A 12826-nucleotide genomic window follows, 5' to 3' on the forward strand; every position below is an offset into this window, starting at 1 on the left:
ATTACATTTGACAGAGTAACCTAAATGATAAAAGATTAATCCCTAAGATTTATTAACAAAAGTATCACCCAACACCACCCAATCTTTATTCACACAGTGTATATCTAGAACTATATTATCTAATATGTTCTTCTTTTCCAAAGACAGTAGGGTGTGGTCTGAGGGAAATTTGGCTGCTATTTCTAGCAAATCAAATAAACCTTGGCTTATATTGTACGTTGTGGTTGATAGCTGTTCTGCTGTTTGTTGATAGGTTTTTCTTAACTCATCTCCATCTGAATCCCAATATCACGTAACTTGATACATTGCATGACATTTTATAAATTTATCTATTTCAATTGGTTGATTCATTGATCTGTTATGTTACTCTACAATCTTGCCTGCAATACCTATTTTTCAGCCTAATTGTGATCCACATCTTCTGGAAGCAACCCTGCTACTGATCTATGAATGGTGGGAGATAGCATTCATATTAGCTTATTACACACCACCAGGCCAAGAGGAATTTCTTTTAGACCTGTCCACCTTCAACTTCCTCTCTGCATCAATCCGGAAGAAGATTTTAAAGTCTGTGGGAAATGGATCTGTTGTTTGTGTAAGTTGCCTCCTCCCCACCACCAGATGATGCCTATTAAAATTAATGGATCATTAGTTTTATTATTTCATTCATGTTTTTAAATTATAGGTCAGTAGTGTTGTGTAAACAATAAGTTCTTCATGCTATGTCTGCAATCAACTGATAATAATAATAATAGTTTCTGATTTGGGCTAAAGATTAACAATTTGAGGAAAAGGGATAAGTCAGTACCTTTGATACCCACCACACTTTGACTGGCTATTTCTTTTCTTTTTTTCTTGATCCCAAAGAATAAAAAGCAAAATTGAACCCAATGTGGGTTTTAAAAAGCTGGGACAAATAAGGGATTTTTTTTCAACATTCTAACAATTATGCCAGTTCACTGCCTTCAGCAATAACAAAAATTTATCCAAGGCCAGTAATTTTGAGGCAACGGATTTAGTTGATACCATCAACCCCAGTACATGTCTGGTACTTTATTTTAATGACTCTGGGGTGATGAAAAGTAAAATAGACCCTGGTGGAATTGAACTCAGAACATAAAATATTGAATGAAATACCACAAGGTAATTCTAACTTTACCAGCTTACCACACTCAACAACAATAATCCTTTCTAGTATAGGCACAAGGCTTGAAATTTTTGGGGAGGGGACTAATCGATTACATCAACCCAGTGTTTCACTGGTACTTAATTTGTCAACCCTGAATGGATGAAAGGCAAAGTTGATCTTGGTGGAATTTGAACTCAGAATGTAGTGACAGGTGAAATACCACTTAGCATTTCATCCAGCATGCTAATGATTCTGCCAAGCTTGCCATGTTAACAACTACAGCAATAATAATGCTGGTTGTATTTGTCTCCTCCAATTACCTGTGACAAGTTTTGTAAGGTAAGAAAAGTGAACAGCTGTTCTCATAACACCTTTTTCAGTCTGGCAAGCCAAACTGCTGATCCAGAAAGAAGCTGAGTATCATTACTTCAGTTTTTTAGGTAGTCTAGCCACTACCCTAAGCATTTGAATAACTGCAGTTATATTCATACTAAATATTCTAATATTAAAGACAAGGATGAGGAACTTTCTTAATATTTGATGGTCGCATTAAATTAAGTATAAGGCTGCATTAAAGATAACATGGTGAAGTATAAGGAAAAATGCAATTACATTTTGTAAATGCAACTAGAAATTGTGAAATTAAAAATGATCTTTTTTTTACTCCTGCACACACACATATTTCCAACCATGAAAAAAAATATTACCATACTTGGAAACAGGTGAGGGTTGACAACAGTAAGAGTATCTGGCTGTAGAAAATCTACGTCAGTGAATTCCATCTGATCCATGCTAGCATAAAAAACCCCAGATGTTCAGATGGTGAGGATAATGATTTTATATAACATAAATAGTTACAAAGCTCAGTGAATATTTTATAGACACACATTGCAAAGATATTTTTATGAAATGAAGAAAAAACATAAGTACCCTTCTAAAATGAACAAGTTTGTAATATTCACATGCCTAACAAGAATAAAGAATCAGGAACAGAATTTATAATAAACATTGAATAAATTGTATGCAAAGTTTCAGAATAGAAGTGTACATTTTGTAAATGTTTCAATTTATTGGGAAATGGCATTTTATTAAGGAATGAACTTATGTGAAAATTACACTTTTTGTTGCAGTTGTTAAAAATGATATTTTTTTTCTCCAACAGTACTTACTGCAATTGCAGTGTATTAAAGCAGTACAAGTATTCCCAGAGTCTGAAACAGAAGAGAAAAAAGCAAAGATTTGTAATTTGAGTGGAATCATAAACATGTTGATGTCAAAGGAAAATAGTGAAGTCCCTGCTGAAAATCAGAATAAAATTGTGGTATGTTGTAATTATTGTGGTTGAAGAGCTATTTTTCAATTAAAATAGGCATTATACAAGATCGTGTCCTCTCACCTCTCATCATCCATCATCATGATACGTCCATGCTGGCATGGGATGGACAGTTTGACAGGAGCTACCTGTCCAGAAAGCTGTGCCAGGCTCCAATTGTTTGTTTGGCATGGTTTCTACATGCTCATCCTAATGCCAACCACTTTGCAGAGTGTGCTGGGTGCTTTTTATGTGGCACGAGCATCAGTGCTTTTTACGTGGAACCAGCTTGGATGCCTTTTACATGGCACCAGTATCAGCAGGGTTGCAAGACAAATACCTCTCAGCTGAGAGAAGGAGTGGAACTGAGAAAAGTAATTGTGTGCCAGGCAAAAGGTTAGAGGGACAGAAATAGCCATCTTACTAAAGAGGAGACATTTGGTTACCCCAGTAGGACAACGAAGGAGAGGAAAGTGGGAGAGAGTTTGAGAGAAAGAAAGACAGTCTGAGTGAGAAAGAGAAGGCCTACTCACAGGAAACAGTGGGGGAGTATAAGTAGTAGAAGGGATAGAGGGGGATGTTCCATAAGATTGTGGGAGATGTTTAGAGATAGCAAGTGATGATGAGAGGAATTGGAGTGGTTGGGAGGGGGTATGGTAGATATGTGAGGGCATGTAGAGTGTGCAGGTAGGCACATAATAGAGTGGAGAGGCCTGCAGTGGGTGGGGGGATGTTGGAAAGTCTCGGCCCCTTGTCATCTCTGTGAGGCTTCACACTTGAAGATCATCTTTTGTCACTTCACCCCACATCTTCTTGGATCTACCCCTTTCACAGATTCACCCAGAATTAGAATTGGCACTTCTTTATACAGCCTTCTTCATCCATATGCACACTGACATTACCCATCCAACAGGGCATGCTGGCTTCATTTCTTTCAAGCCTTTGCATGTCTTCTGTGGTCACAGCCCATGTTTCACTGCCATGTAGCACAGCTATTCATACACATGCATTATACAATCTGCATTTCACTCTGTTATTCAATATTGTCATTTATGCAGTAACTAGCAGTATCGCCCGGCGTTGCTCAGGTTTGTAAGGGAAATAACTATAAAGCATTTTTAGAGAGTTATAGCCAAAATATAGCAAAAAAATGGAAAAAAATGATGGTAAATTTTTTTTGAGAGTTAAAAATGGTGGAGTTGCGTCCCCTAGACAGTTTATGGTTTGTGTTTCTGATTCTCGACCCCATGTCGAATTTATCGATTTTTTTCAGAACTGGGGGAACTTTTCAAAATTTTCGCTGCGTTAGTTTTGAATTATGACATTGGGCTATGTGTGTGTCAAGTTTCATCAGAATCAGTTGAAAGCCGTGGTCAGGGTGAGGGTACAAGCAAACAGACACACAGAAACACGCACAGACAAACTGCCGTTTATATAGAGAGAGATGAAGGTATACATCTCCAAAAGAAATTTACAATTTTGTCAGAATCCTACATCAACAGTCTTATATTTACTGACACAAAATACAAGGCCAAGGAGGTCCTACAAAATAGCCAAAATGTAGGTTTGTAGTTTAGTCTTAATGCTGATGTTGATAAGTACAAACTACTTGTTATGGACGATACTTAGAGCAGTGTCTCATTAGTTAGAATAAGTTACTGTGTTTAAATAAAATAGATCATATATAGAAAAAAATAAAATTACTGCATGTTTGTATATCAAAAATGGAAGTTCATTAGCATTCTTGACTTTTGGTTGTTTTGCTGTCCTTTAATCCAAGGTCAGCTCTGATTGATCATACCTTACAATTAGAGACATAGCAGCAGCTGTGATCATCCCATTCTTTTAGATATATGTAGGATTACATTATCAAAGATATCCTTTTTTTTTAGGGAATTTTGCTGATATTTTTTAGCAAATCGAATGACCGTGTAGCAGCTCACTTGTATGCTTTTGGTCTTCTCAATTGTTGTTCAACAAAACTTTATATCACCAAAATCTTTGTATGAATCAGTTTTTTTTATTTCCTGCATTGTTCGTTGTATAGTACCAAATCATAAACGTTACTGTAGAATGGTTTGGATATGTTGATAGTCTTTCAAGCAAAATGTCTAATCCTTGGAGTATTGTGGATTAACTGTCTGCAATGATAAACTTGCTTGGCACTGTCATGGCTTTGGGTGTCAAAAGTGAAAGTAGAGAAATCTGACGTCAGACGTCAACTTCGTGTATTTACGTCGTCTTTCGTTTATTTACGCCGTTTATTTACGTACCACTGAAATGCAAGTAAAAGCTTGTATGTATGTATGTATATATATATACATACATACATATATATACATATATATACATATACATATATATATATATATACATGTATTTTTAATCGGTCTTTTTTCTTAACCACTATACATTATATACATACATACAGATAGATAGATAGATACACACACACACATATAATAGATATGTACGTGTGTACATTTTTCAGAAAAAAATTCATACATTTTAAATATCAATAGCATTTCTCTTATTTTTTACATGAAGTTTTCGAAAAATGAATTTAGAATGTAAAAATCAAATATATCAAATTAATAAACGCAAATTATTTTCAAATATCATTTTCAACGGTGAGATTATCAAAATATAAACTTGAAGTTAAGTTTAAAAATAAATGCGATACTCATTCTGTCTTGATACTTATGCTCAAATACATGGATATAGCTGTCGAATTTGTTCTATCAACTTCCCGAATATATCATCCTTAAATTCATAGCGCCACATGAATTCGATGAGATGGGTCTGAAGTAAATTTCTGGCTGTTCCACATTCTCTCCTATTTCGAGTCTTTACGTGTTTCCATAAACATTCTATGTGGTTGGTTGTGGCAAATGTTACCGGATCAACAAAATTTATAGAATGATTCACGGTCAAATGTCTGTATCCTAGCTGACTGAGTGTATTATACGAACGCCAAAGGTCGGATATTATTGTTGTACCAGGCAATATACGCTCGCGTATAATCTGTAATAGAGTGTCCGCTGTTCGATCTTCAACTGCCACTAAAATACATCTTCTACTATCTCTTTCTAATGCACCAAACACCCATTGCGTTTTAACCCGATGGCCAACATGATATTTTCTCTTAACAAACGCAGTTTCATCTATTTCAACGATTCTATTGGGTCCTCCCAGTTTAATATTCTGTGCAACATAATATTCTGCACATACATCGCGGCAAAAATTCCTCCAATCGGTTACCGCTACATTTGCTAAATGACATTCCTGTCCTATTCCTTTTGCTAAATCTTCTTTGGCCCAGTAAAACAAAATATCTATGATCTGTTGACACTTCAATTTGCTATTTTCTAAAAATGTTCCTTTTCTAATTGACACGGATTTTCTACAAGGTCTTCCACACGACCATATTATTTCATCAGATATATTTTTTTTCGTTACTTCTCTCATGGGAGCTCCACACGATGTACATATTTTCTGGGTATTCAAAAGGCCATGTCTCTTAAGCCAATTAATGCTATCTGCTGTTGTAGCAGTGGAGACGGCAATATCGCGGTGACTAATTCCTCTTAAACTTGGATATGCAAAAGCCATATTAAAAATTGTTTAGCACGTGTTGATATCACACTGAAAGTTTCTAACTGAATAAATTTCAAAGTTTGAATTACGCACGTGGTGGTCAGTGGTCATTCTGATTGGTGTATGTAATCGCGGTGATGGTCATGGGGGTTCATTTGTGCAGATTTTGGTGTGATTTCTTTTTTAAAAACAATAATGAATAATGCAAGAATATATTTATTCTTGCATTATTCATTATTGTTTTTAAAAAAGAAATCACACCAAAATCTGCACAAATGAACCCCCATGACCATCACCGCGATTACATACACCAATCAGAATGACCACTGACCACCACGTGCGTAATTCAAACTTTGAAATTTATTCAGTTAGAAACTTTCAGTGTGATATCAACACGTGCTAAACAATTTTTAATATGGCTTTTGCATATCCAAGTTTAAGAGGAATTAGTCACCGCGATATTGCCGTCTCCACTGCTACAACAGCAGATAGCATTAATTGGCTTAAGAGACATGGCCTTTTGAATACCCAGAAAATATGTACATCGTGTGGAGCTCCCATGAGAGAAGTAACGAAAAAAAATATCTGATGAAATAATATGGTCGTGTGGAAGACCTTGTAGAAAATCCGTGTCAATTAGAAAAGGAACATTTTTAGAAAATAGCAAATTGAAGTGTCAACAGATCATAGATATTTTGTTTTACTGGGCCAAAGAAGATTTAGCAAAAGGAATAGGACAGGAATGTCATTTAGCAAATGTAGCGGTAACCGATTGGAGGAATTTTTGCCGCGATGTATGTGCAGAATATTATGTTGCACAGAATATTAAACTGGGAGGACCCAATAGAATCGTTGAAATAGATGAAACTGCGTTTGTTAAGAGAAAATATCATGTTGGCCATCGGGTTAAAACGCAATGGGTGTTTGGTGCATTAGAAAGAGATAGTAGAAGATGTATTTTAGTGGCAGTTGAAGATCGAACAGCGGACACTCTATTACAGATTATACGCGAGCGTATATTGCCTGGTACAACAATAATATCCGACCTTTGGCGTTCGTATAATACACTCAGTCAGCTAGGATACAGACATTTGACCGTGAATCATTCTATAAATTTTGTTGATCCGGTAACATTTGCCACAACCAACCACATAGAATGTTTATGGAAACACGTAAAGACTCGAAATAGGAGAGAATGTGGAACAGCCAGAAATTTACTTCAGACCCATCTCATCGAATTCATGTGGCGCTATGAATTTAAGGATGATATATTCGGGAAGTTGATAGAACAAATTCGACAGCTATATCCATGTATTTGAGCATAAGTATCAAGACAGAATGAGTATCGCATTTATTTTTAAACTTAACTTCAAGTTTATATTTTGATAATCTCACCGTTGAAAATGATATTTGAAAATAATTTGCGTTTATTAATTTGATATATTTGATTTTTACATTCTAAATTCATTTTTCGAAAACTTCATGTAAAAAATAAGAGAAATGCTATTGATATTTAAAATGTATGAATTTTTTTCTGAAAAATGTACACACGTACACATTTTATATCTATTATATGTGTGTGTGTGTATCTATCTATCTATCTGTATGTATGTATATAATGTATAGTGGTTAAGAAAAAAGACCGATTAAAAATACATGTATATATTATATATATGTATGTATTAAATATATATATATATGTATATATACATGTATATTATATATATGTGTGTATGTATGTATATATATATACATACATACATACAAGCTTTTACTTGCATTTCAGTGGTACGTAAATAAACGGCGTAAATAAACGAAAGACGACGTAAATACACGAAGTTGACGTCTGACGTCAGATTTCTCTACTTTCACTTTTGACACCCAAAGCCATGACAGTGCCACTTGCTTCAGTAATCAGTTCTACTGGTATGACTATGTGAATTGAATGGCTTATTCAAAATTGCCATACAGACTACTTCCACATCTCTAGCCACAAAAGAGTATCGAAAAAGACTTGGCTAAAAATGATCTAATGAAATAAGAATAAACTAAAGATAACCATAGGAACACCTGGCAAAAGACTGGTGAAGCTTCAAAGAAATTGCCTGTGAATTAAGGGCACTTGAAGAGGAGGAGTGGTCCAGAGGAATAATCGAAGGTCACTCTCTGCTTAAAGGTTTCGTGTTGGTGCTGATGATGATACAGATGTTGGTTTCATTGAATAGCCTCAATGACTTCTTTTGAAGTAATTCTGTGGCACAAAGGTAACAAATAAACCAATTTCTGCTTATGACAAGTTTAGTTTAGTTTCATAGTTAAACCACTCTGATGCAAAGTGGAGGGTGAAGTGAATATCTCAAAATTTATTTCTCTCTTTCCTAAAGTCCACAGGGCTCATTTACTCAATGTTATAGTGTTTAACAACAGTCATACATTTAATGTTTATCACTTTTAATTTTCACAAATTAAGAAATAATTTATTACTTTATTCTGTTATGAAATTCCATGTGATTTTGCAAGAACCATGCCAATTCACTATTTGACACAAGTCGAATACTAATTCCTTATCCATTCATTACAATTCCTATCGGTTTTCCACTCATTCCTTAGTATTTAAACTGCTATCTTTGTAATTTTCTCCTTTTCAGCACCCTCGTATTCCTGTAAGGACAATAAAGCAGGCTACATGGTGGTTTCTCACCACTAACTTTCCAATTGTGTTTCCACTTCTCACTCCACGAAACATTTTGATTATCTCTCAATATATTGTTCAAACTCTGATGACTGACACAGTTGAACATTCAGAAAGGTTTGAAATTTCATTTATTTTATTTTCATTTGTCACATTGCTTTAATTTTAATGAAATGTACAAGCAACCTACAGTCTTTTGACTCATCTAGGAAGATACTGACTCTGAATAAGAACTGACTTAGAAAGGTTTCAGGTGGATTGGCATCAAAAAGGTTAAAGGAAGGACTGAAAGGGAATTGTTACAATCTGCAGTGTGGCATGAGCAAATTTAAAGATCCAATCTTTAAAGAGACAACAGTGGTAATAATAATGATTTCTTATATAAACATAAGACCATATTTTGGGGAATGGCAAAGTCAATTCTATCAATGCAACGAAACTCAAAGACAGATGATTTTGGCAGGATTTGAACATAGAAATGTAAAAGTCTGTAACTACACATCACATGGTATTTTGTCTGTCACCTTAACAATTCTGCCATCCTTTGGCTGATTTCTTTGGTACAAAGCCACAAATTATCAAACTCTGGTACTTTATTTTATCAACTTGTTAATTTATCAGGATTTGAACGGCCCTGGTAACAATCATGTTTGGATGGTGCTCTTAGCGCTCCACTAGCATGGATGCCATTCATGCGGTGCTGTCATCAAATTTGTACTAACTACTATATTTTCTCTGGAGCTTTTCTGCCTGAATTTACCAAATCTGATGGCTGATAGTGATATGGCTACAGTACCCTGGGTCATTTCCACCCAGACAGAAAGTGGCCAAAAGAAATTTTTCATAATATATATATATATATATATATATGAGCCTGGTGCAGCCTTCTGGCTTCCCAGATCCCCGGTCGAACCGTCCAACCCATGCTAGCATGGAGAACGGACGTTAAACGATGATGATGATATGTCAAAATTGGTTGGGACAAACATGTTAGCTTTAGAGCTGACCGATAAGACATTGCAAAAATTAGGATGACATTCAGCGCTTGTTTGTATGAAAAAACATTGATGTTAAAATGATAGTGACAGCCATTATCATTACCAGGTATATCCTTCATTATCGATATCTTCTCCAGGCTTTTTATGTTTTCTGTTCAAATTCCATCAACTTCAACTTTGCACTTGTTCCTTTCATAAGGCACCAGTCAAAGTCTTAGGTAAATTTTATTGGAAACTCACCACTGTGTAGCCCTGTACTGGAGAGTCCAGTGCAGTGCACCAAAGAAGACATGGGTGAAACAAATTGAAGAAAACCTAAAGTCACAGTACTTTGATCTCACGTGTGCTAAGGCCAGCGCCATGGATCAGAAAGCATGGAATAACATCGCCACCAGAGTCTGTCATCCAGCAGCACCCACAGCAGTGTGTTGGTTGAGAGGACAATCTCCCCTTCCAGTTGCCAGCTAGAGATTTTACTAGTCCAAAAGCATTAATGCTCTTCCAAATATCCTCAAGTATTTTTTTAAATAAATAACTGCCTTTAAATGTTTTGATGTATTTACCTTTAAAAGAATTTTTTTCTCTTTCAACTATTTAGGGAAATGTCAACGGAAGCAAGTTTTACATGGGATTTAATCAAATCTCCTTTCTTTCAAGAAATGGCTTCATTCCATCCTCTCATTATCTCTTGTATTTTCTCTACACTGGCTGGTTCAATCTTGAAACAAGATGGGTAAATTCTCAATTCTTACCATCTTAGTCATAAGTTTTTTTTTTTAAACTCTTTCCTAGTGTTTGTTAATTATTTTTCTCATAAAATTTTGTTTTTACAGTTAAAAACTTTTTTTTTTCTTATCTCTGAATTTTCATATATTTTTGCCACCTATTTTTGTCGTTTCAATTTGAAAAACTGAGCAGTTTTTCTTATTTTTCTTTTTCTTAAATCAAGTTCTCTACCTGAAGATATGAAGACTGTTGCTAGTTTATTCAGTACTTTAGGAAACTCAGAGATACAGTGGAATAACCCCAATGATAAGTAAGACATTTCCTTTTTTTCTATTCTTTATTACATTTTAAAACTTATTTACATTACCATTTCATGGAATGTTTCTTTTTTAAGTTTTTATTTTTTTTTATTTGTAAGAAAATTATTTTAAAGTTGGTTGCTTTGTTAAACAGTACTCACTTACATGAGTAGTTGGAAATGCACTACTGGCACTGGCATGAATGCTCTTTTACACGGCACCAATCATGGTGTCTTTTATGTGGCACTAGTATGGATCTTTTTATGTATCACTTACATGGGTGCTTTTTATGTGGTGCTAGCATGGGTGCTTGATTTTATGTTGCTTGACATATTTTCTCAATCACAGCAAATTGCCTGAAGTCTCAGACTCCTGTTAACTCCTTGGTGAAATTCAATATCTGAAGATCCCTTTTCACCACTTTGTCCCGTGTCTTCTTGGCGGGGTCCACCCTTTCTACAGGTTCCCTCCACAATTAGAAATTGGCACTTCTTTATGCCATGACCATACACATGCAATTTTCCCTCTTGCACACTACATCTAATGTCTCTTATGCCCAATTTTACTTTCAAATCACTTATATTCTGTCATACATGCACACTGACATTATCCATCCAGTGGAGCAGCCTGACGTCATATCTTTCAAACCTTTACATGTCCTCTGTAGTCACAACCCATGTTTCACTGCCATGTTCATACACAGGCATCATACAATCTGCCATTAACTCTGAAGGAGAGGCCCTTCATTACCAACAAAGGTAGCAGTTCTCTTGGCCCATCCTTAGTTTAGCAGTTATGCTTTCAGAGCTTCCTCTTCCACTGTTAGCCTGTTTGCCTAAGTAATGGAAACTATGTATTACTTCTAAGGATCCCCTGGACATTTGAGGGAGTCTATTTTCTGTGCATTCCTATTGCTTATTGTACCTGCACATCTTCTACACACAAAGACTACTTTCTCTGTTAATCTTCCTTTGATACCACTGCACCTCTTATGTGTCCATAGCTTGCACTGGGTACACTGTATGGAGTTTCTACCAACACCTTTTCTACATATCAAGCAGGCCCATCTCCCTGAAGAGCTCAGTGATTCGTCTCTTTTCCTGCTTACTAGGACTTCAGACTTTGTTAAATTAATTCTAAGGCCCTTTGATTTCAGACCTTCTTCCACACCTGAAATTTTCTCTCTTGTTTTGGTTGTGACTCAGCAGTAAGAACATGGTCATCAACATAGAGGAGCTCCCAAGGGTAGCCAGTCTTAAATTCCTTGAGAAGATTTATTAAAATAACACTTTTGTTTTTGCCATTGTTAGATATTACTACAATGTAACTGGAAGGCATGTACAATTGTACAGCATTCTTGTTGAGAGAAGATATGAAGGTCAAGCAGGCCATTCATCATATTTGCATACCCATATGTTTAAATCTGTTGTTTTGAAAAGAAAATATTTCATTATGTATATTTTTTTTTTATCTTACTCTAGAAAGACTTCTGAAGCATTAAAGATTGTTGGAGAAGGCTTTTGCAGTTTATTTGGGAATTCAGTTGCTCAAAGTGATGCACAAGAAAAGGTTTTACAGAAATCTTCAACCATCATTAAAGTAAGTCAGATGAGATGTTTCCTTACAATTCGACTATTCATTATCATCCTGTGTTTTTTTTTTTGTAATGTGTCTTTACTTCTATCTCAATCTTGTGTTGTCACTTCACCTATGAGTAATTTATAGTCTGATTCTATCCTATTTCAGGTCTTTGCTATATCTCAACTTTATGTATCTTTTCACACTAACTCATGTCAGTTTATCATCCAGCATACATTCACCAGTGTTTTTTGGCATGTCCTTTTGCTTTATCTTGCATTTCCACAATACCTTTCTTGTAAGTTAGCATTGAAAACACAATAAATCCTAGTCAACTGCCCAATTTTTAGATTTCCTACATTATCATACATCTTGCACTTTGCTTTAACTTAGTTTACTTTTTGTATAAAGAGAAAACTTTGGCTAACAGTTAACTAAACTTCTATTTATTCCCAACTGAACCATAGGTATCCTATCTCAATCCCAAGCACAATG

General features: G+C 35.3%; 1 protein-coding gene across 1 annotated transcript in view; it reads left to right on the forward strand.

The window, feature by feature from the left end:
* The window catches only part of LOC115221223 (unhealthy ribosome biogenesis protein 2 homolog), a 71541-nt gene that overhangs the window by 26741 nt on the left and 31974 nt on the right, over nt 1–12826 (forward strand). The window contains exons 13-18 of the mRNA XM_029791380.2: nt 401–595; nt 2292–2450; nt 8687–8847; nt 10327–10461; nt 10678–10764; nt 12235–12352. Coding sequence (XP_029647240.1) covers nt 401–595; nt 2292–2450; nt 8687–8847; nt 10327–10461; nt 10678–10764; nt 12235–12352 — 855 coding nt within the window. The remainder of the gene's footprint in view (nt 1–400; nt 596–2291; nt 2451–8686; nt 8848–10326; nt 10462–10677; nt 10765–12234; nt 12353–12826) is intronic.

This window comes from Octopus sinensis, linkage group LG18 (genome assembly GCF_006345805.1).
Source record: "Octopus sinensis linkage group LG18, ASM634580v1, whole genome shotgun sequence".
In the NCBI taxonomy this organism is placed as follows: domain Eukaryota; kingdom Metazoa; phylum Mollusca; class Cephalopoda; order Octopoda; family Octopodidae; genus Octopus; species Octopus sinensis.